We start from the raw sequence: 24,492 nt of genomic DNA, 5'->3' as shown, positions 1-24,492 counted from the left end.
CTCTGCCTTCACGCTGATGTGTGTGTTTGTGTGTGACCAGACCTTTTCTCACACTCCGCAGTATTTGATGCCAAACTCACACTCATTAGCAGCATGAGAAAAGTCGACAAGGCCTTCAATTAAACACACATAAAAACAATTACGGACACAGACAAACACACAGACCTGCACAGAAGGAGGAACAGACACACATGCACATATAGGACAAGCTCTGCTGTATGTCTGGCACCAGTTCCACAACACAGTAAAGCAATTAAAATGTTTGATCAAGCTGAGAAACACTTGATCATTCAAACGCAGAAAAATGCAGACATGCAATAAAAACAAGTACCAATTTGTCTAACATCTGACGCTAGTTCTCACAAGAGTTGCTGCACCAAGAGGCAGAAGTGTGTGTGTGCATGCAAAGTTGTGCCTTTGTGTCTGGACAGCATCAGAGGAGGGCTGCAGCAGAGAAAAGACAGCGTGAGCACTATCAGTAAATGTCACCACCACACAGTAGCAGGGCACACTGACCACAGTGTGTCTCTGTCGTCTCTCATCGGTTCAGCACTTGTCAAATTGAAAACAGGACAAGAGAGAGCTATGGCGTCATGTGTGCTTCCATGAATGAATTCATCGAAACATTCTACTGCATTTCATTTAGCATGCTCTATATTAATTGTCATAATAAGTAAAGTGCTACATGTAGCATTTTAAATATCACTATATCATCAGCAACCTAACCCTACCCTCTGGAGACTCTGACCGTTAGTAGCACTGTGGTGGGTCCCTGTTTTGTTTGTATCGTTCACGCCTGTGAGGACGTGAACATCCTGCCCTTGGTTTTCCACTATCCCACTGACTGACAGCTGGTAGTGGTAACAAGCCAACGAATGTACCAATGCACCAACAAAAGTAGCGTAGAAGAAGACTGAGAGCTGGCACACATGGATGTAAACAATCCACGATTTAAAACATTTAAAAATTTCAGCTTTCTAAATGTTTTATGGGGAGCTTAGCTGTTCTGGAGCAGTTTGTTTCGTACCATAAAGCAATCAATCACACAGAATAGATCATGAGCGTAAGCCTAACCAATGTGCCCTGCCAGTCTCCTCAGTGATTTGTTGTTACTAATCAGCTCCATGTAGCGCCTTTACAATGTTGACACAATATGCAATAAAATAAATAAATGAGCTACCAAAGACACTTACACTAGTGACTGTATTTATTAATGCTGACCACATTATGTAGCCCTTTACTATTATTATCAGGGTCATCTTAGCTGTAATGATCAACAAAATAAATTAATAAATTAAAGATGAAAAACAAACTCATAAACTGAAATGAAAAGAGTAGCCAGATTTGCTGGAGGGTGACACAAGATACAGAGACAAATACACACATATACAAATCCGAGGGAAGGGATACGATCCTTGGACAGAAACTAGATGTGATAATCATATCAAGGTTAGTGTGTGCATGTGTCCTTATGTGTGAAATGGGGAATGCAATGTTTGGAAATCTAACACTACATCTACTAGAGTGATAGTGAAGTCTACATTCATCTTTCTGCATGGGCGTGTGGAAATGTGACCTGACTCCATTCAAGTGTCCCAGTGACCCAGAAGGAAAACCCAGTCAAGGAGAGCAAACTGGTGCATGTGCGGATGTGTGCGTACATGTGAATTATGGTGTTACTACGTTTCAAGCTGTCTGGGCTGTGCTAAGAGTGGCTGGCAGACGTGATCTCACACAATGGGCTTCTGTTTGAGACCGGTTGATGGGTAGGAGAGAGAGAGAGGGGCTGAAATTGGCAAGGCAGCACCACATGTAGAACTGTACTTTGTAGTTATGCACATTTCAGAATACAGCGGATGAGTTAGGGTTTGTTCTTTACAAAAGCCACTTTTCTTGAGCTATGTTCACTTTATAGATGTGTTTATAACGTATTTAGAAGTTACACTAATAAGTTACATTACACATTACTACCCAATTGTATTACATCAGTGTTTTATATAAGTGAGCAAAAATGCCTTTCAGAAAGTATTGGGGTACACCCTTTAATTGCTTAACTGCACATGTGGCAGAACTTAGTCAACTACACCCAATGCACTCTGCCCAAACTTTTGCAGAGAACTGGAAACTACTGGGGTTGAACCCAAACCAAAAACCAACGTGTTGCTTTAAATCCCTGAAAAAAAATAAGAACCCAAAATTGTGCAAGTCCCGGCCAGAAACAAAGGGACGAGGCGAGGAGGAGCACAAGAGGAGAACTGTTTAGAACTCGTGTGCCACCTCCCTGCTCCTGAAATTGCCTCCCCTCCTATCCCTTCCCCAGCCCACAACAACCACTTGAAAGGCCTACTGGGTTGGGTTCCCATATGGTGAGGAGACAAGAGGGTGTGTGTGTGTGTGTGTGTGTGTGTGTGTGTGTGTGTGTGTGTGTGTGTGTGTGTTTAGACGGCGTAGCTGGTTACAGGGGCTCCCTCCGACCTAGTGGCCCCAGCCCTAGGAAGCCACACGGACAGCTGTTTTCCTGAAGAGCCTCTCACTCACTCTCCAACACACACACACACACTCCTCCTGCCCAATTAGGACACAGTTATGTCGTTAGTGACTGTTTACCATAAACTCTCCTCTCCTTTCTTCTCTCTCTCCCTTCATCCTGCCCCTTCCCCTCCTGACCTATTCACTTCTCTTTCTTCTGACTGAATTTCCTCAGGCCCCCTTTATTCACCCACTAACTAATTTGCAATGTTATATCCATGAATATGTTATTTTAAGCTATTTTAAGCATAATGTGAAACAACATTTCCAAACTTCTCAGAGCTGTGTAGGAACCCGGTCTTGTTTGGGGAATACTTTTTAATTAACCTTAATCTAAATTATACTCACTGATTACATATGCAGCTGGGATCCAGGATCAGCCAGAGCATCAGAGCATCCAACATTCAATTCTCAAAGTCGGACAGGCCTGTTAATCTTTAATACAGTGCATAGAAGCAATGACGAACAAATGAGAAACAAACTCATTTCTGATTGTTTTAGGGCTGTAACTAATTATTATTTTCTTCACTGATTAATATGTCCATTACTTTCTCAATTCATCAACTAATACTTTGGTCTAAAAACATCAGAAAACTGTGAAAAAGTCCATCACAATATTCTACGACACAAGGTGACTTCATCAAGTGTCTTTAGTTGACTCAACAGTCCAAAATTCAAAAATATTTAGTTCACTTTAAGCTAAAATCAAGAGAACCAAAATTTCACATTTGAGACAGTGGAATGTTTGGCATGTTTGCTTGAAAAATGACTGAAACAATTAATCAAGCTCCAGATTGTTTACTGCTCTAACAAACCAAACCAAAAAACTGAACAAAAATGGCAAAACTCCCGGTCTGTGATGTTCATCTACAAAATGTTCAAAGGTTAATTGACTTTTCAAAATGACAATATTCTGTATTCAAAATTTAGATAAATACAACCAAGTGTCTAGCTCTATTTTATGGTTTTAACTGTTTGTTTGGCTCTTGTTCAGCCTTTGTGTGCATCATTGGCTTAATCAACATGTTTCATAACTGAAAGGTGACATTACCCATCTACACGTGCCATTAAACTTCTATCTTTTGCTGCTTATCTCCCTTGTCTTTTATCCAGCTGTCTCTGACACTTCTGTTCTTATTTTTTATCCTCTCTCACCTTGTCAGCTCCTCCACCTTATCCTCTCATTTCCGCTCCCTCCCTCCCTTTCTATTGAGCCACTGAGCTGTGACTGTTGCAGAATGGTCAGCGTGCTGGGAGGGCTCAAGTCTGGCCAAAAATCTGTATGTGTGTGTGTTTGATTTCAAGCGTGTAACTGCGCTGGTCTGCCAGGGGGAATTAGCCTCCGTTTTCCTCTCACTGTTGTGTATAGTCCTGTCTGACTTCTCGGCCTCAATAGCACAAAGATTGAGCCAAAAAATACTTTAAAAAAGATGCAAAGAAAGAGAGAGAAGGGGGAGGAGGAAGAAATAGAGAAGGGTAGGATGAAGTGAGGAGGAGGAGGAGGAGAGGGAAAGGGTGGAGCAGATGCAGTGAGCTAAATACCACAGTTGGACTGGCTTAGGTTTGGACGAAGAGTCAAAGAATGAAAGTGAACAAAAGGCGAGGAAGATAAGATTACAATGAACTGCACCTCCATGTATTCGATGTGAAAGCTATAAAGGAGCTCTGCTGGGTCAGAAATTTGCTTCACCTTTAAAAATGGCTGATATACACTGGTTTGACCGCCTGCAACTGTTCACTCTACTGTGTATTGTAGCTGGTCCTCTGATTGTTGCTGGGCCCTTTTTGTGAGTTGATATATATGTATAGGCTACCAGGTGTTTTATATCTACAATGGTTTGGTTTTTATCCTTACGCTTTCTTGTCCACCTGTCACCAGGGTATCATAAAGATTTAATAGATTTCATGATATTTGATGACCTTTACCCCAACTTGAACCTATCCTCTGCTGTGTTTTGGTGGGTTGGAGGGTTGAGGTTCCATACCGCTTTATTAATCCCCGTATCGAATCCAAATCCTTTCACATCCCTTACCAAACTTAATTAGGTTTGGCTTTCTGCATTTGAAATTTTTTGAAGTTAAAAATAACTATAGCTGTAAGATCTATAATTACTTTTGTTGGATGAGAAGGAAGAAAAGAAATACTACAGTTTTGATTGGCACCCTAATGTTCACAACCTGTTGCTACAACCTGAAAAGTAAACAAGTAGCAGAAGATTGATTGATTCAATTTATCTGACACAACAAAATCAAAGCTTTAGCCTACTTACTTTAACACATTATTGTTCATGATTTATCTGCTCCAAATAAAGGAGGTCCTGAGATTAAAATGTTGTTATGATATGGTTCAGTGTGTAACTGGGAGATACTCCTGAAATTGACATGATGTAATCAGCTATCATTTCTCTAGAGATGATTCACCAGTCTGATGCTTTTGTTGAATTAAAGAAACAGTTCACTTGCGATCGTACAGTGTCGTTATAATGTTTTGTTTCTTTTTCTCTCACAAATAATCTTTGTAGAGCACAAAAATTGCCTTACAAAGAGTAACCAGACAACAGGTAAGTTTATTTTAGCCATTACAGAATTAACATCAATTAGTTACAGCTGCTATAATCTGCCACAAGTAATGTCTGTCAATTTAATCAGTCAGCGCCAAACTAGAAATGAGAAAACTGCTACCCGAATTGTTTGTAGATTGTACTTTGGTAATTGAAAAGAACAGGATAAAAAAAATAGTTCGATAAGAAATTAATTAGCACGGGAGCTTAATGAATCGGGCTGTTTTGCCAACCAACAACAGAAGCCAAGATGGAACTAGCTAACAACATCCAATCCTAGTCAGAGATTTCCACCTTATGGAGACTTTCAATGAAATTTCTATGAAACTAACGGACATGTCTTTAGTGTTTGCAGAAAATAAATCACGAAAATTAAAAATTTAACAATGTATGTGACAGGGGTGTTATCTTCATGTTTAGATGTAACTGGAAAGCTTATATATTTTCTGACTTGGCAAAAGTTTGCATTTGTTCCCCAATTGCCCTCAAGCTTCCATACAAATTAAATTTCTGTTGAATTGAAGCACTTGAATAATGACTATATTACTCATAGGTTTTGTTCCACAGCTGTGTGTAGGAGTCAAAATGGTCTATGGAGGGAGGAGGACGGAGATTCCAAACAGGTTTGTTCTGTTGCACTGCGTAAGTCTCTGTGATGCGCTTCCTTGTTTTTACTTTACTTATATGAGAAGCAATCGAAGAGACAAAGTGAAAAATAAGACAGATAGAGTTAGAGAGGAGATAACATAAAAGACTAAATGGCAAAACGGGTTAGATAGCTGAAAGCAGCACAAAGACCAGACTCATTCATAAATGATTGATAAAAGGGAAAGATGGATGGATTTCTCTTTTCCCACCCAGCCCTAGGGGAGATGACATTTCCATCCAGACCACTCCTCAATGGCTCAGTCTTCCCACAACAAAGACACTCAGTTTCATCTCTTAGACCTCCAGGGTCTCAGGGGCCCAGCAGACCTCTGCTCTTCCAAGGCCAAGAGCCCTTACTGGGCTTATTAACCTGCCTCACTACCCCATCTTCTTCCAGGACCTCTGGTCCCCTAGACCAAGTTTTCCTAACTGTCCAGGGAGGTTGGGGGTGGGGTGAGGTGAGGCCCTGACAGTTAGAGACCCAGCTGATGGGATGAATTAATCTCTATTCTAGCAGACAGTAGGGGCACATTGTTGGCGTTGATGGCGCTTAATTGAAAGGAGGGGGGCTTTTTTCTTTTATGTGGTGCCCCCTTGTCAGCTGCTGTAGGCCTCACTGAGGTTAACGGATCAAATGAAAGAGGAATATTTTCCTGTGTGTGTTTGTGTGCGTTTGTGTGTGTCTAAAAGAGATAGAAGGAGTTGGTTTGGTACAAGGCGTAAAGGAAGACAGATGGGCCGAAAAAGGTGAAAGACTTTGGTTGAAAATAATGATGTGTTTATGGTTTAGATCATCTGACACATATTACAAAGTGAAGACTCACTATTGTGTCTGAGAGTCAAAAAGACAAACATAAATCCTGTGCTGCAGCTAGCAATGGTTTTCATTATAGATTATTTTCTTTATTAATTGTTTCTTCAATAGAATGTTAGAAAATAGAGAAAAATGGCCATTGCAATTTTCCACAGCCCAAGGCAGCATCTTCAACTTACTTGTTCGATCCAACAAACACCTCAAAACCCAATGATATTGTTCATTATCATATATGACAAAGAAAAGCAGCAAATCCTCAGACTTGAGAAGCTAAAATCAGAGAATGTTTGGCATTTTTGCAAGAAATAATACGGAAACAATGAATTGATTATCAGAATAGTTGCAGACTGATTTACTGACAATCAGCAAATCAGTTAAAGGTAGAGTAGGTGATTCTAATGTAATCTTTCCACATCTGAACACACAGAAAAAAGTAAAAGTAAATTTCCCTCATATCTGAAAAAAAAAAAAAAAAAAAAAAGGAAACTGCAACCTGCACTGGAACCATAACTCTGATCAAGCGAAGCAAAATAAGTGAGGAGTCACTAAAATTACAGCCTAAAAACCACAACACAATACAACTACAGAAAAAACAGTGCAACCTGAAACACACAAACCCAGAACGCAAACAAAATGTCTATCGCTCTGAGGTAGGAACCAGATCCTTCACAAACAGCCGTGAATCCAACAGGAGTGAAACTGAACTATGACGTTAGCCCAGATGACACCACAGAAACGAGGACAATAATAGTTACTTGATACACTAGTATCACGAGACTGCTTGATATCCATCAGCTAGGACCAATGCTTTTAGACCGTTTCAGTATGATAACCAATAAACATTTATAAGTCCACATGCTGTGGGTTTTCTCACTTTCAGGCATGAAAATAAGCCTCACAGCCTAAATATCAGCCATACAACATCCCATATTCAATTCCAGTTTCCTGTAGCATAAATTACCCATAGAATGTATGGACCACTGAGCATGGATTGCCAACATGACAATTATTATTATATTAATTTCAGAGCTGTAGAGTAGTAGTTGTCGATAATTAATCAGTCGATCAGCAGAAAATTAAAAAGCAACTATTCTGACACTCAATTAATTGTTAAACTTATTTTTAAGCAAGATATCCCTAATTCCAGTTTCTCAACTGTGGGAATTTGCAGGTAAACTTTGCCTTACGTGAGAGTGAATTAAAGAAATTACAGCTTTCTGACGGTTAATCACACAAAAGAACCTATTTCAAGACATAAAGCATTTTTCAATATTTTCTGGCATTTCATAGACCAAACAATTAATTGATTAATCAAGAAAATAATTAGAAGATTTACAAATAATATACATAGTTGCAGTCCTAGTTAATGTTGTTTGATTTATTTTTTTATTTAACAGCTCAGTTTTACCACATTTGAGTTGATCTTTTGCTATTATGAGATTTGTCAATTACAGAAGTCTCAATACTGACATTTTCCACAGATTCTCTATTAGTGAATTAGTGCCCATAGATGGTACATCATTAAGAAATTTATTGAGCTGTTATAAAAAGGTGACAAGAATTAACTTCACCCTCGTATTGATAAAATGCATACATGAGTGAGCAGTGCCCAGAATATGGAAGCTTTGAAACCTTTTGTGAAAGAAGCCTTTTGTGATTAAAAACACCTGTAGCCAGGGAACACACCTTATCAAACAGCTATCATTGTAATAGCCTGCCTCGCTCACTAAAACACACAAGCACACCCTCAGTATCCTTCTACACAGAGAGAGAGAAGGTCAAAACACAGCTGAGTCAATATGCCAGGACACAAGCCGGCAGTAGCGTCAAGAGCAGACACGCACGTTTGAGGCCAAAAGGTTCGAATCCCGACTCTTTCACTCCATCAACAACAGTGGCTGAAATACCTTTGGGCAAGGCAGTTTTGGAGCAGAAGAGTCCAATTTGTCTTGGGAATGTTTTTAGGCACGTTTATATTTATTATCTGACCCCATCTGAATCTGCAAGCCAGCACAAACGTCATCGTCTGGAACAGAAGAAAACTCAGGCCAACAACAGCAGCAGCTAAATGGCAGTGTGGCCATAATGCATGAGAAGCACTCACTCACAACACTTCACTGGAACTGGATTCAAATGACTTATTTTATATTATACGACCAGGTCAACATTCAACATTCAAGTAAAAGGTCAATAAATAGTAATTACTGGGATCCATAATCACAAGTCTCCACACAAGTCTTATTTATAAACCAACAGGTAAGACACATGTACAGACAAACACACAAGTTGTTTCCCATCGTACATTGTCTATTCAGCCTCACATGCTCCTGCAGCCTCCATTACGGGGTAGTGACAGGAATGGGCATGCAGACTCCAGCTGGGTTTAAGGAGATTAACCATTCTGTAGCTGTATGAAATAATATTCCTCATAATCCCCATCACTGACTCCGAAAATCCCCTCTCACTGTGTGGCATGGGAGGGCCTCTCTAAATGGGCTCTTTTGTTCTTTTGAACACACACACACACACACACGCACATGCACACATACACACACACACACACACACACACACACACACACACACACACACACACACACACACACACACACACACACACACACACACGCATGCACAGAAGCACGCACACACACTCATCTGGACAAAACAGCTGGACATTTAGAATAACACTAACATGCAGATGTGAATGAGTACTAAATGAGTTTGTGTGTGTCTGTATAAACTCTTTGGTGAACATTTACACAATTCAATAGTTGATACACACAATTAATGGTGGGACAAATAAATAGTCTCTTGCAGTTTATTATAAATACACCATTACAATGTACTGAAGCACGGTGTCCTACATTTACGTCAGACATTTTCTTTACTTTATAGCTGTTCTGATTTATGGTATTTCAGCTTTTTGCTAGTTTTAGGTATTTTAAGTTTGGATGACAGCACAGGTCAGGACAGGTCCACCTGAAATAGTTATCCTTAGCTCTAGTATACAATGAGGTATTGTATCATTTATTATTAACACACTTATTTAACTGCATCTTTTTCCTATCTTATATCAAATCTTGTGTATTTTGTATTTAAAATGATCTATTGTTTCCATAAAATGAAATATTGTAATTATTTATGCAGAAAATCAAATCTGAATTTACAGATTGTAAAAAAAATAACTGTTTAGATCTAATTCAATCTGCTGAATAGGACAGTCATCATTTTCACTTGAGATGGCCATCGTTAGGATTTTATCAATACTCCTTATTGGTCTGGTACTTTATCAATACTTTTACCAGTTTTTTTTATATTACTGTGCAAGAAAAATAATAAATTACGAACGGGATTAGAATTATTCATATTTTTTAAATAACAAAATATTGTTTTCGAAGCAGTAAAAGTAATGTTTAGAAAAGTTAAGTCATTATATGTCTAAAATGTCTCCCTGGAAACAAATGTAAAAGTGTAATTAATCCTCAATAAAATCAATTATATTCCTGAAATTAAAACACTGAGTGAAATTTAAAAAGAACCTAAAACATAAAAAACAGTTACTATCACTCATCAATCCTGCCCTCTGTTATCCTCTTACTGCTAATGGGGACTCATTGCTGGCCAGGTAAAGCTAGCAGGAGATGGGGGGGTCTGAATTTTCCAAAATTGAACATAGTTGACTAATTAGGTTTGATTAGTTAGAATACAGTCAGCTTTAGTTTTAGCTTGTTCAAAACAATTTGCTCACGCTATAGCTATAACGTACCAGCAGTGGGTGGGAGACTGCCGACGAAGCAGTTGAAAATATAGACTTATTTCATAAGTTATGATGTATTGAAAAGCATAATTATGATCTCACAGTACCAATTCAAGGCTAATAAGTTGTGTGTGTGTGTGTGTATGTGTTCAGATGTGTGTGAGAACGTGGTGCAACCGGCCCCTTGAACCTCTTTTTTTCCTTCAGGCAACTTTCATGTTTAATAGACTGAATCACAACCGTAAAAGCACTCCTATTACCTTTGTAGCACTTTGTTTTGTGTGCCTTTATACATGCACATTCAGCATGGTGCCAAGGCAGTACTTGTTGCAGATAAAACAACAGGTGGTTTGGATCTTTCTAGTTTTCTGCTCTCACCGATACTGCAGAGGAGAGGAGAAGAGAGGAGAGGAGAGGAGAGTGAGTACCATTGAAAAGAGAAGAGGAGGCAGAAGGTTAGAGGTCAAAGAGTTGAAGAAAGACGGTCCTGGACTTTATCTTTTGGGAGCAATTTTTTTTTAGAGTCATTCATATGGTTGTAGATGAAAAAGGCAAGTAAGTTTTTATTTGCACAAATGTACACGCCCATACACACAAAAACACATACACAATGAGGTCTCTGTGGACGAAGGGAAACAGCTAAAGCTGCTACAGAGGAAGATTCAGTAGTCAATGGGGATTCCTGTGCAGAGTATGTCATTTTTCACAGTGAAAGACACTTTCTCAGACACACACACATGCACACGCCACGCAGTGCCCTGGGAAGACAGGGTAAGATGGATGATGAGCCAAGATTCAGCTTAAGGCAAGGGAAGGAGAGACAAAAGTATCACATTATGGCCTATTTGTTTTGAGCAATTAATTAAAAAAATTAGCACAGTAAATAAATCAACCTAAATTCCCAGTTTGGGTGTGTGTGTGTGTGTGTGTGTGTGTGTGTGTGTGTGTGCTTGTGTGTGTGTGTGTGTGTGTCTTTTGTATTCAAAAGCATGTGGTGTATTTCTTCATATCGTGTCAAAGCATCCAGCTGCTGGCTGAGATGTTGAAACCAAACACACACCATGAGTGGGAGATGACAGAGAGGATTTATAGAGTCATCCAAACAAAATTCAACATATGCTAATACGCTCTAATGTCTTTCTAAAATTAAAAAAAGTTGTATTGAACTAAACTGAACCTAGAGTAACATGACAAAAGAGAGAAAGAGAAAGACAGCGAGGGAAAGAGAGGCAGGAAACGCTCCGCTAAAACAACACAGCTGCCAGAGGCAGAGAGAGGGGACAATCAGTCTTTTATTTTTAGCCCTATACATCTTAAATGACTCTGCAGTAGATAGAAAGACAGACATGGAGAGACAAGCAGGTCTGATGAATGAGCGGGTTGTTGAAATTGAGCCAATAAAAATTTTAGAAACCTCAGAAATAACCGGGATATTTAGGTTGTGGTCGATTCCAGACAGTCCAAGCCATTCATTTTAAACCAGACAAAGTCAGGATTTTTAGGACGTAAGAGTGAAGCTTTAACAATAGAAATTAGAAATACGTGAATGTCTTTCACCAGAAAATAGGAGAAGATACACGTAGGTATCCAAGTTCTCTTTAGGTTAAGGGCCAAATACACCAAAGGTGTGCCAAATCAGTCAGTACTTACCAGCAGAGTCTCCAAAAGATCAGAAAAGCTCGATAGAATGTGAAAGCTGTGTAATTGATTCACACATTCTCCTAATGCTCTTTCTTCATAATGTACGCTGCAAAGTCCAGCTTGGAAAACTATTTTGTGGGATATTTATCATGTTCAGTTATTAATTTAGGTCTGATGATGACCATCGTGATGGCAAATATCATAACAATAATCGGTAAAAAAAATAAATAAATATAATGAGTGGCTCCAGAAAACACTGAAACAACCAAAACCACATACTATAGCCTGTATGCGTGCCTGTGTATTGTATGTGTGTAAGGGAGTTATGAAGTAGGTGGTGGGGTATGTATACACAGAATATATAATAACCTAGGTAAACATGTTTACAATGGACCCTTTGACCGTTGGTAGGACAACAGATTGTGTTGCTATTCTCTGACACAAACACATGCAGGGCAGGGCGGAGACCGAGACAGGAAATAAAGCCTTTTGACACAGAAACAAGTACCCGATGGATTTCAAACTTCTCGAAAACTTTACAATTTTATCCATTATTCTTAATTAGGGGTGACTTTCCTACATACCTCCTGACCCTGCTGGAAGTACAGATTCTTACAAGTCACGCTGAGATTTTGCCAGTATTTGTATGGTTCTGGTTGTAACTTCCCACCCTAGTGACCACTCTGTCTCCCTGGGGCAATGATCAACACAACTCAGCCACAACAGTGATTATGCCACCCTGCCTCACACATTACTGATAGTTGATACATACGTCCTACTGACTTAAATCTTTTCATAATAGCTCTGGGGAAACCTATCTGCCTAAATCCCGACTAAATTACCCAACTTGCATTTAGACATTCATTTTGATGGTTTTGAACAGAGCGACTTGAAAGAAGTCTACTGCTAGACTGCTAATATTACAAGCAACCAAAGAAGAGATCAGTTTGCAGAGTTGCACAAAGCATGTGAAAAAATAAACAAACTCCAATATGTCTCTCAAATGTTAAACATTGTGTCTGCTGGCCTAAGACAAAACCTTAAATCACCCTCTTGTTACTCAACTTGTTTATTCAGCTGAGGAAATTAAAACTGTCTAATGTCACCAATGTTTACAAGACTAAAAATATGCCTGAAAAGAGACGAACGAACAGCTGCTTTAAGGAATTACCCTCCAGTAAAGGTATAGCCAAAACTCCACCCCAACTTCCCATCTTCTCACATCTAGTTTTAAAAATGAGAATACTCAGCTTCATCCCAAATTCAAATGTTGCTAGTCTCATTTAACCTACACAAATTTAGAGGCCCCAGCTCGCTGTGGTCTTTACTCACCAGGTCTTTATTGATACTTTCAGAGTGATTTGCTGCTCACTGGGATGAGACACCTACTTCTATTTCTTCTGCTTCTAACGGGAATCATGAGGACAGCTGCAGGATGGGCCACTCACCGAACTTGTGTGCATGAGCGTGTGCATGTCTGTGTGTTTCCATGTGTTCCATGATTAAGTGGCACAAGTGACAGATGTGGCAGAAAATCCCTGTTTATTTTTCCTGAGGGAGGCAGTCAGAATGTATGCGTGTGTGTGTGTGTGTGTGTGTGTGTGTGTGTGTGCGCGCGCGAGTGCGTGCAATGTGTTTCCAGGCCTTGAGTGCAGTAAAGTGCAGATGCAGGATAACAATGGACTTTATGTTCCTGTAAGATGAGCTCCCACCTGCTGCAGTATGTCATTATGTACTGTATAGATGTGTGTTTGTCTGTCTGTTTCCCTACTGTACACATTACTGCCAAAACTCAATATTGTGACAATGCTGCATCACATCCATATAGATAAAAACGATATCTATTGTACAGACCGAAGCACAAAGCTGCTTGAAACAGGTGTAAGAATAAAACAGCTGTGTATCTCAATGATGGTGTAGCCTGATTTAGACAGCCATCTCAACCTGGCTGTAAAAATGCTGCTGTGTGAACATCAGTCAGTGATTTGAACCAGATCATCATCGGTTAGCTGACAATCATTAGGCCACATTATCAAGTAAATGCAAAAACAGTAAGCGATTATCACGTTAGTGTAAAAATGCCATAAGGCTACAGTAGTGCATGCTACATCACTTGAAGGCTCTTTCTGCACCCATCTAAACAGCAATCAATTTATCAAGTACTATACCAAGAGTAAAGCCCTGAGACCAAATTACCCGAGGCCTTCATCTATGGAAAATTTTAAAACTGGCACTGCATGTGCACATTTCTTTGGATTTAAACTAATAATTACTCATATTTGGAAGGATATTCTATTGTCTCTTTTTGTTACAATAGACTGCTGTATTTACAGGCAGTTGTAGACTATGGCTGCCCTACTGAGCCCTCCTGGCTTCCCTGTGATTCAGACAATGACATGAAAACAAGAGACACCAACAACATCCCTGCAGTTTCCTTATCTTAGAATGCAGCTCTAACCAGATATCTAAGTTAGCACACTTTCCTCCAGACATTAATCAAATTTTACTTGGGAAATGGGGCTGCTGTGAACCATGAATTTGAATATTACTTCAACCTGGTTATTCACACTCATCAGGCTGGGATGGGTGTGTAATTACAGTTTATTGATTGAGTGAACATGCAAAGAGGAGAAGGGTTAATGTACAATCCTCAGAGCATCATAATATGCTACTGGAAGCGTAATTAAGTGGTCACTAGTTAAAAGTGATACCTGACAATCACGAATATCAAACATATTCAAAAAAAAGAGAACATGATCAAAAAATGCATAGCCAGAGGAAGAGTAAAAAAGGTAGAAAGAGATAGAAAAGAGATGTATAGAGCAAGATGAAAAGAGACTGAAGAGGGACAAGTGAGAAAAAGATGAAGGGCGAGCAGGGACCTTGTCTTTGTTGTGGTCAGCGGGGCAGGCTGACATCAAAGTGCAGAGGATGGACGGGGATGACAGAGGAAAGGTCTGGAAGCCATATGTAACAACAGGAAGAGAGAAAGGGAGAGAGATATAGGACAGGGAGTAAGAGAGAGGGGAGAAAGGAAGCCACTTTAAAACAGAGGAAGGAGGGAGGGAAAGCTGAGGCAAAAAGGGAGAGTGGCTGACAATGGAATATGCTGAAACATCATGTCACATCTGTGCGCAGACTCACACACACACACACACAAATACTTAACAAACGCTTTGAAAATGTTTAGTCAAATGTTGTATAAGAGTATATGATCTCTAAAAAGGCAGTTTTGTTGATCTTTACTTTGCCTTGTCAAAAGATGGGCAACAAAGCCTAGATGACACTCTTACTAGACTCATCTGTTCACAACAGATTTTACCAAAGCTCTGCTGTCAGCTCAGCTTTCATTTAGCTCTCCAGAGGAAATACAATCAGAGCTGAACATCTGGCTATTTATAATGCTTTTCCTCCAAAACAATAGTTATGTACAATCTGGATCATAACCTGAGGTTGAACTCTTCAACGACACTGTTCAACTGCACTCCAAATGCATGAGTCTACAAGTGTCTAATAGTCTAATAGCACATACAAACATGTGTGAAGTACATGCAGTGCATTATATATTCCCTATTTCAGTAGAAATGGAGCAAATTGCTAATTAAAATTTGTGACCTCTAAGCTTTCTGATCTTAGATTTAATAAACATGAAAATTAGGTTTTGCTGGAGTAAGATAAAGTCTGAAAGATAACAAAAGGAGTAAGTAAGACAAGTGTCTGTTTGTGGACATGTGTGTCTCCAAAAATGTATATGTATATGTACGTCTACCCATGCAGGAGAACATTAAGAAAAAGAAAAATTAAGGAACCAAAGGTGTGTCCCACTCCCTCACTGGATCCTCCTCCAGGCAGAGGTTACCACAGTGGGTATTAAATCTTGCTCATCTCCCTGCTTGCTGGTTAAACCCCGGATTACCCCACAGCACCCAACAACTGCCAACCTGCAAGTCCTGCATCTGGCTTCTCTTAGTGTGTCAACATATGCATGTGTGTTTGTGGACAGCCATGATTAAATCTTGACTTTATGTCTAAGACATGCACCAGCTCGTATAGAGAGCAAGAAGTTTAGGATACGGATGAGGAGTTACAGAGTTACAGATCAAACAAGGACACCTGTGCTTCTATTGGTTGCCATTCCAACACTGAAGTGATGTCTATGATATTTACATCACTTTCTGTAAGTAAATCAGAGGGCTTTTTTGCTTCAAAAATTATTAAGATAGGTAAACTGACTGAACTGTAATCAGACTATGTGACAAAACAGCCATGAAATAGATCCATAAACTAACCATGGATTGTGAAAAACAGCTGAGCAACATCATCTAATGCTGGCATGAAATGAGCGATTAAAAAAAACAAACACTAACATAGACCATAGAGTGATCTGGTATTCACTAGCAGTTTGCACAGGTTTAAACCACTGCTCAGACGATTCAGGCCTGCACACACACGCAACTCTAAATTTGGCCATTTTCTTATTAACTTTATGGTCTCATTGCATCAACAGCAAATCAGTCTGATAGATTTAATTTTATTATGTGGAGGACAGCGCTGAGTAGAAGCAGCTGGACTAAGGACTTTACAAGTGATGATCAACAAGTATCTTATGGAAACACTGACAGGCTGCTGAAGGGAAATGCATGTGCACATACACACACAAAGACACACACAAGAGAGCCCTTCAAACACATGCATTCATCAGTAATGTCCCCCTATTTCTCTCCCTAAAACTTTTCTGTGCCCTCGCCAGGGCTGCATCTACATCCTGGGGGGTCTGCACACAGGCGTGAGAGAGGGTGGCTGCATGCGCACACACTCGCACACACACACACACACACACACACACACACACACACACACACACACACACACACAGAGTCCAAGTCAGATCCAGTTCAATGGCAATACCCCTTCACTTCTTGGAATTCTACAGCCCTTTCCCACTCTTTTCCCCTACTTTCTCTTATTTTCCTCTGTCTCTCTCTCTGTCCATCCCAACCCGTCCCTTTTGTCTCTCATGGGACCAGGTCGACCTTTAGAACCAGGCCAGGCTTCTTTCATTGGAACAAGCCCTGTGGGAACTGACTTGTGGATTCTGGCTGCGTAATGACTGCTCTCCATTGATGAATTGAGGGAACCATGGCCTGAGTGAATAGTGACTAGCGGGGAATTGAGGTGGGATGAACAGGGGTGGTGGGTGTGTGTGTGTGTGTGTGTGTGTGTGTGTGTGTGTGTGTGGAAAACGGAAAGAAGGTGGTTAAATTAGCACAGAAATAATATAATCCAGGCAACGATGCATGGTTATTCTTTGTCATGTGATAAGGGACACACCTTGGATCTCTTTCAAGCAATCTAGTTTCACTGTTGTTATCATCATTACTGAGTGCCACTGTTTATGCACAAACACTCATGGCCAGTGGACACTTGTGCCAGCTTGAGCCCCAAATGTCCATGAATGGACAAGTCCAGTGTGTATGTGTCCAAGCGCACACAGGTCCTCAAGAAGCGCTTAGAGGTAGCGACACACACTTAACATGATAGCATTCTACAGATGAAAGATCATCAGGCAAAGACATATATCTATAAATATCACAGGGGGGAGGGATCCACAGGCAGTTACCATGTGTGTCTATGAGAGAAAGATGGACTACGGACATTAATAGATCAGCTGGGAACATGTGTCCGCTCCAGATTGTCTTTTTTTGCTCTGAGTGCGTGTAGGTCTATTTCAAAGCCCCACAGCAGCAGGTAGCTAGTGGCCATCAAGATATCTGACAGGGAGGACCTAAGACTCTCCTAACTCCAATTAACCTTCACTTGTTCGACCTACTTTCGACATTAAAATAGCGTACTCCCTATTCAACACAGTGTTATATTTAGCAAAGGAGGTTCAGTATCTAACATTATTAGTATTTAATAGCTAAAAGCACACTTCACTTAGAAGTCAAAGTTTAGCTAGTTTAGCTGCTTAGGAAAGGCAAAAGAAGTCTAGAGCAGAAACAATTTGTCATTTCATTTGTTGGCTGACCAGCAGAAAATTGTTCAGTGACTATTCTGATAATCAATGAATTCATCATCAGAATTTTTCAAGCAAGAACACCAAACTTTCATTAGCTCCAGCTTATCTAATTTGATAATCGGCTGCTTTTCTGTATTTTATGTGATAGTAAACTGAATGTCTTTGGGTTCTGGAACAGTGATTGGACAAAATATGACATTTGAAGATGTAATCTTAGACACTGGGAAATTTTCATTTTGAAAATTTGTGATTTTTCACCTTTTTCTGATGTTTAACAGATCAAACAACTGACTGATTAATCAAGAAAATGATCAGCAGATTAATCAATAAAGAAAGCAATGGCTAGTTACAATCCTAAACAAGTCTTTAATTTATTCAGGATCCCAAATCTAAGAGAGTAATGTGAATGCTCCAGCATTTCACCCCTGTGGACACAATATCAAGGTCATCCAGAGTTTATCTGAATGTTGTTTAACTTTAGTATTAGTTACAGTACTTGATAACATCTACAAGTTATATCTGTTTTTGCACAATGAAATCTGGTTTATTCGGAAGATGTCACTATAACTCTGATCTCCATTTAGCTTCACAATCTCCCACAATCCTCTTCTCATATTTGCAAACAGCATGATGTTGTTGCCATGGATGCACCTGGGGACTATACAGGCTGATTTTTCTTGTTATTACTCTCAGTGTCTGTGTCTGAATTAAATTGTCCTTTCAGAGTCCCACTGCTCTTAATGTAATTAATAGATCAGGGTGTAGTAGCGATCCATTAGCTGGCCACAGCTGAATGACTCTTGTTGGCCCGCAGCAGTAATCCATGCTAGCCAAACTAGACTTTGTTTAAACTCTTGACTCTGGAGTGTCAGGTGTTCCCGCCTGAGGGACGAAAGAATGACCTCTGACCTTTGCCCTTGTGACCAGTACTTCAGTACAAATGGATGAACAGTCGCATGAGACGGTCAAAATACACACAGACAGGAAATCCCATCTGCCTATCATGCCCTTGTTCAAACTGCCACTGATGATTACTCTGAGTGCATAGGCAGACAAACGGTGAGGCAACGCAAGGCACTACACTCACACGCACTACACCCTTCCCTCAACGTAAGTCCCCCAGCATATAGGGGCCCCTCACCTGTAACATGATCCATCTCTGAGCTGATGTTGGAGTAGGAATCCTGACCCACAGTAGTTGAAGACAACAGACTGACCACTCACAGTTAAATGTTTAACATGCATACTATAAGCTGATATAATTATGTAATACATTACTTTGTGCCTGGCTAACCACCATTACCCCAAAAGGAATATGTCATGAGGTCTTATCGTCGATCTGCAGTTAAAACCCACGACAGACAAAGCAATTAGACTACAAGAAGCAGTGACGTGTGCTGATCACTATGGTATAAACCAGTGAGGAATAACATGTAAAATACTATAATATGTCCATGGATGCTTTGTTTCATGAAGTCTTGTGCATTACTTATTAATTTCCATTCAAATATCCATTCAAAACAACTCCACCAGCTGTTCTATTCCCTGACATGTTCATATCCAGCACTTCCTTCCTGTAGTAATGCTAGGGGACGATTCAAAAGGTATTTTTTATAAAAGACGGTTGTGTGTTTGTGTGGAAAGTTAGTCAAGCTAACATGTGCTGTAATGACTCTGAAGTCAATGCTTCTGTACACCCAGTGTTGGCCTCGGCGCTATGAGGGAGCTGACAACTGCAGATCGCTACGAAACACACCGCATTCCTGTCTACTCTTTCACAACTTGCCTTTAGCTGCTAGCGTCAACTAGATGACTGAGTGAATGACTTAAATGGAATGAACCCTTGAAAAAGAAAAAAAAAAAAAACTCCCAACCTCGCCCAGGAGTGTATCAAAACCTCAACAGGGACATATAAAAAGGAGCAGTCGAGTCATGCCACGCAATAACACGGGATTTCTGGCAGCTGTCTTGTAGTGGGTTCCCCCCTAAACACAGCTTGATGGACTATCACTGTGTGTGTGTGTGTGTGTGTGTGTGTGTGTGTGTGTGTATCTTCAATCCATTGCTCATCATACATCACATTCGCTTGTGTCTGGGAACTGTCTGCTCAGCTTATCATTTCGCTGCAACCAGCTTTGAATGTGTGTGTGTGTGTGTGTGTGTGTGTGTGTGTGTGTGTATGTGTGTGTATGTGTGTGAGTGAGTCACAGTCAGACACCAGACAGGGTGAATAGATAGGAAGAAGGACAGTAGAAAGGAAACAAAAGGCACATTAGTCAGAACTTCAATCTTTCTCCTTAACCGATGGTCAGAGCTATTTGGGCTCGTCTTGTGAATCCTACTTTGCAACATATTTCAGAGGCAAATTAGATAAACAAAAGGAACCATGCAGGGAATCAATGGGAAACATGATCCCGTAACTACTATGTTTATAAACATTACCACATAACAACCTATTCGGTAGGAAGCAGTAGTATAAAGTAGCAGATATGTACAGCTCTACTACGGGTCTACATCAGGGCAGACAAAATGACGGGTCTATCTCTAAATCTTTATGTAGCTAGCGCAGTCACTATAGCATGAGTCAAAGTCTGAGTTAATATATAACCACCGTGTGTGAGACTAGGTTGTTAGTTTTACAAGGGCTAGCAAAACAAATCACACCACAACAAAAGTCAGTGCAGGCCACAGCAAAGGCAAATTGATTTTCCATTTATTTTCATGTTGACCAACTTTGTTTACATGCATAACAGCAGCAAGAAGAAGTGGGGAAAAAGGTCGTGAGGCCCTCTGTGATCTCAGTGTCCTTTCAAGACCTAAACACAGATGGTCAGTGCGTTGAGGGGAGATCCATCATTTCTGACAGCACTCAACGCCCCTATTAACATAAGTCCAGATCAAGACAAACAAGGCCATGTGTTCAGGAGACACTGGTCACTCCTCCCGGGTTCTTTCATTCACTGGGCAAATTGTCACAGTCACCTTGGACTTGACCGGCACCCATCCACAGCAATGACTACATTATTATTACAGAACAGTAAACGTCCATAAGAAAGACACACCTGCCAAATATAGATGTACTTCCAGTCAGACTTCTTCTTAGCACTTGCTGTTTCTAATCATATTTCTGCCTGGAATCAGCCTGTTATAACAATTCATGGTACATAAGTATCACGGTGTCATGTATATACACATATAATATGCACATTACATGCCTGAGGGTCTCAGAGGTTTATAGTGACTCTTCTGGTTTTACTACAGAAGTATTGCTCACACTTCAGTACTATCTCCCACTGAAGTCTACCAACAAATGATCAACGCTGCAAACTTACGGATTTTGATTTTCTTGGGTTCAAACTTGTGGACTTCGCCCTGCAGAATTTGCAGCCGCCCCTGAATCCTGCGGGATCTTCTGAACACCATCCCTGCCTCCATCTCGATGCCCAGAAAGATGTCGCTGGCATGTCGACAAAGGTCGGAGAGTTGGTGGATTATGTTGGTCAAAGTATGACAGCTAACCTCGTCCAAAGACGAGAATAAAACGGGTTTTCGCAGTTTGCGTATCCCGGTTTCTTCCCCCCGTATCCAGCCTTCCCTCGCCGATAACCTACTCACACGCCGCGGCTCAATGCTCCTCTGATGAAAGGGCATATTTTATTTCATACCAATAAATCCAGCTGGACCGAAAGCAGTTTACGTAAAAAAAAAAAAAAACAACTCACAGCTTTAAAACAAACCCAAGACGCACTGCCGTCCTATAGCTAGTGATATTTCTGAGGCATTATAATCCGTCAATCCCGCCATATTTTTGTTTTTCAAAGCATGGGACTTTGTGCTGCTGTACACTGGAGACGTTGCTTGCCTCCCAAAGTCTATTCAAATCCAACCAGGCAGAGTGCAGGCTGGAGAGAAAGGAGCACAAAAAAAAAAAAAAAAAAAAAAACACACAAGGAAAAGTAGGAAAAAGTGCAACTAAAAACGCGGAACATACTCCGACCACCTGTAGCTACTGGAACCGGAGCCAAATAGTCGGCAGAGTTACCTGCCTCCCCTCAGGGTCAGTGGAGCGGACTGATGGAAAACCAGGACCGGATTCTTCCACACACACACAAAAAAAAAAACTGCACTGGGAGAAACACCGCCAACAAACTGAGAAGTTAGAAGAAAACACAGTGTGAGGCTATTTAAAAACACTATGTGTTCATTCTCTGTGAACCATTGCGTCTTAAAATAACCATTTACATTAACTAATCGTATTTTAAGGAAGTCGCTTAAAATCGGGGGAAAAGGAAAATGAAAAATACCCTGCAGAGAACATTTAATTTCCTTACATTAAGTTTTGAGACGGAACTGGAGTACCCTGCCAAATTGGGGGCAATTTAATGTAATAGGTCAGGTCTAGTTAATGGACTTTGGATGGTTTTAATAGATCTTCTCATCTTAAACAGCCTAGTAATTGCACAGTGAGGAAAACACAAAAACTGTCTTCCGTTCTGTCAACCCACGACTGGACCCATAAAAGCAACCCACTGCACTAACGTTTCCCTTTACTATGTAAATATAGCTATTTCGTGGAGTTTTTAAATACATTATTTATCTCAATTAAATGGGGAAATAAGGGCATTCAAACGGCCTGGTCATACTGTAGTTTCCCATAGCTAACCTAGCGTTAGCTAAGTTACAGTATAGTTTGATTTATTTATTTAGCTCGTACAGTTACGTAAGAGTTCAAGTGATATTTGAGTCTTACGGCAAAAAAAATCCTGAAAGTGTGGGCATTATTGTTGAAACATTTTAGCAATGGCCCAAAAACTAATTGACAGGTTAAACTAACGTTGGCTTAAAAATGTGCCCAGTGTTAGCCTACAATTTTTCGTTACTGCAGTACTTTTAAGCAAAAAGGGGGCATCGGCCCACAGTCACCACGGTGAGAACACACTTACAGGGCATTTTAGCTGTTTGCTCATACCTTTTGAAACAACCCATGGACAGCCGATTCTCTGAACGCTTGTCTCTGATTTATCTCCTCTGTGTGCCTACGGAGCATGTTTGTCCAGGGCCTGTGTCCAGGCCCCCAACTCACATTCCCACCTCTTTAAATTCCAAAGAGCAACCTGTCGTCGGCAGCGGCGTGCCATCTACCCGGCTCCGTTTCAAAATACACAGGGGGCACGTGTACTCGGTGGCTCAGGGGTTATCTTCTGAAAGTCTGGATATCAGTGTCCAGTTGGGAAAAGGTGTGCCTGTAGGATTTAATGTGCCCCCTGGTGTCTTCAAGCGAACAGGGCAACTCCAGGGGTGCCTCCATGGGCCATTAAATCCAGGCCAGTATTTCCACTGTCAGTGTTTTTCTCATTACTCAAATAACTGGAAATCTCCAAATTCCTCCCCAGCTGTTATGTACTCTGTGACTGTAGTTTTAAGAGGTACTCAAAATTAGAGTGTAAGAGGCTGACACAGCTGTCTTCCTGAGTGCTGGCTGCTGTCCTTTACTCTGAATATTTTTAAATCACGTGTGCATCATGGAAAACACTGAAGGCGAGGTCTACCCCCGTTACACATTAGTAACTTCCGCGTTTGCCCTTCCCTCAACACAAAATTGTTTTTGACAGGAAAGCAGCCTGAGGATGACACATTCACCACCGGTGGAAAAAGGAACAAGCCGAGTGGCGTTTTGTTGTTCAAAGGCCGTTTTTTGGTGTACTCACATTCCTGACATTGCCTCCGTTTAAAATGTAATCTTCTGAAACTGGAATAGGTTTTCTACTTAGTAACTGGTCAAAGACGAGGAAAGGGAGCCCAGTATTTGACACGTCATAGCAGAGAAAAAAAAAAAAACACAGGTGTAATTTCTAACAATAATTAAGGCTGCATTTCTGGCTTGTCGGGACAAGTGACCCGAGTTATTACCAGTTTCTTTAGATCCACCTGTGCCTTTTTCTGCTATGACGGGGTAAAATGTCTTCTGTGAAAAGGGTCTATTGGGAGCAACCTCAGTAAATCAAAAAAAACAAAAATGGAAAGGCAAGCAAACTGTCCAGTTCTAGAGATGAACATAAGTTTAATCAAGATTAAATATATGCCCCAAAAGATCTTACAACTCATAAGAGATCCAAACAAATGAAAACAATACAAAAAGATGAGCTTCTCTGTCTGCCATGTCAATAATACGAATTTTGGACTTTCATTCGGGGTAAAATGGATACATATATCTCATTCACCATATTTTACAGTGCATTGATTCTCAAAACCATAACCTTCTTCCACATCTAAAACCCCATACATAAACTCATTTGTAGAATTATTTACATACAAGGCTTGAACAAGTCAATTCAAACCATTTGGTGAAAAATAAGAAACTTAAGAAAAACAAACGTCACGCGACAGAAGATATGGAACTTGCTTGAACTTTATGGCTTGGTTAAGCCTTAGTATTGACATTTTGTTACACAAGTCACTGAATGGATAGGAGACATGAGCAGCCTCTAATTAAATAATATGACAAACCGACACTCAGCAAG

General features: G+C 40.3%; 1 protein-coding gene across 3 annotated transcripts in view; it reads right to left on the bottom strand.

Moving 5' to 3' along the window:
• The window catches only part of nhsl1b (NHS-like 1b), a 110,750-nt gene extending 89,093 nt beyond the window's left edge, over nucleotides 1–21,657 (bottom strand). For all 3 annotated transcript variants that reach the window (XM_040125252.1, XM_040125253.1, XM_040125256.1), the window contains exon 1: nucleotides 21,304–21,657. In XM_040125252.1, coding sequence (XP_039981186.1) covers nucleotides 21,304–21,622 — 319 coding nt within the window. In that variant the 5' untranslated portion in view covers nucleotides 21,623–21,657. The remainder of the gene's footprint in view (nucleotides 1–21,303) is intronic.
• Nucleotides 21,658–24,492: the final 2,835 nt, after the last annotated feature.

The sequence above is a fragment of the Xiphias gladius genome, chromosome 4 (genome assembly GCF_016859285.1).
Source record: "Xiphias gladius isolate SHS-SW01 ecotype Sanya breed wild chromosome 4, ASM1685928v1, whole genome shotgun sequence".
Lineage (NCBI taxonomy): Eukaryota > Metazoa > Chordata > Actinopteri > Istiophoriformes > Xiphiidae > Xiphias > Xiphias gladius.
This window is presented reverse-complemented; position numbering and strand designations above follow the sequence as displayed.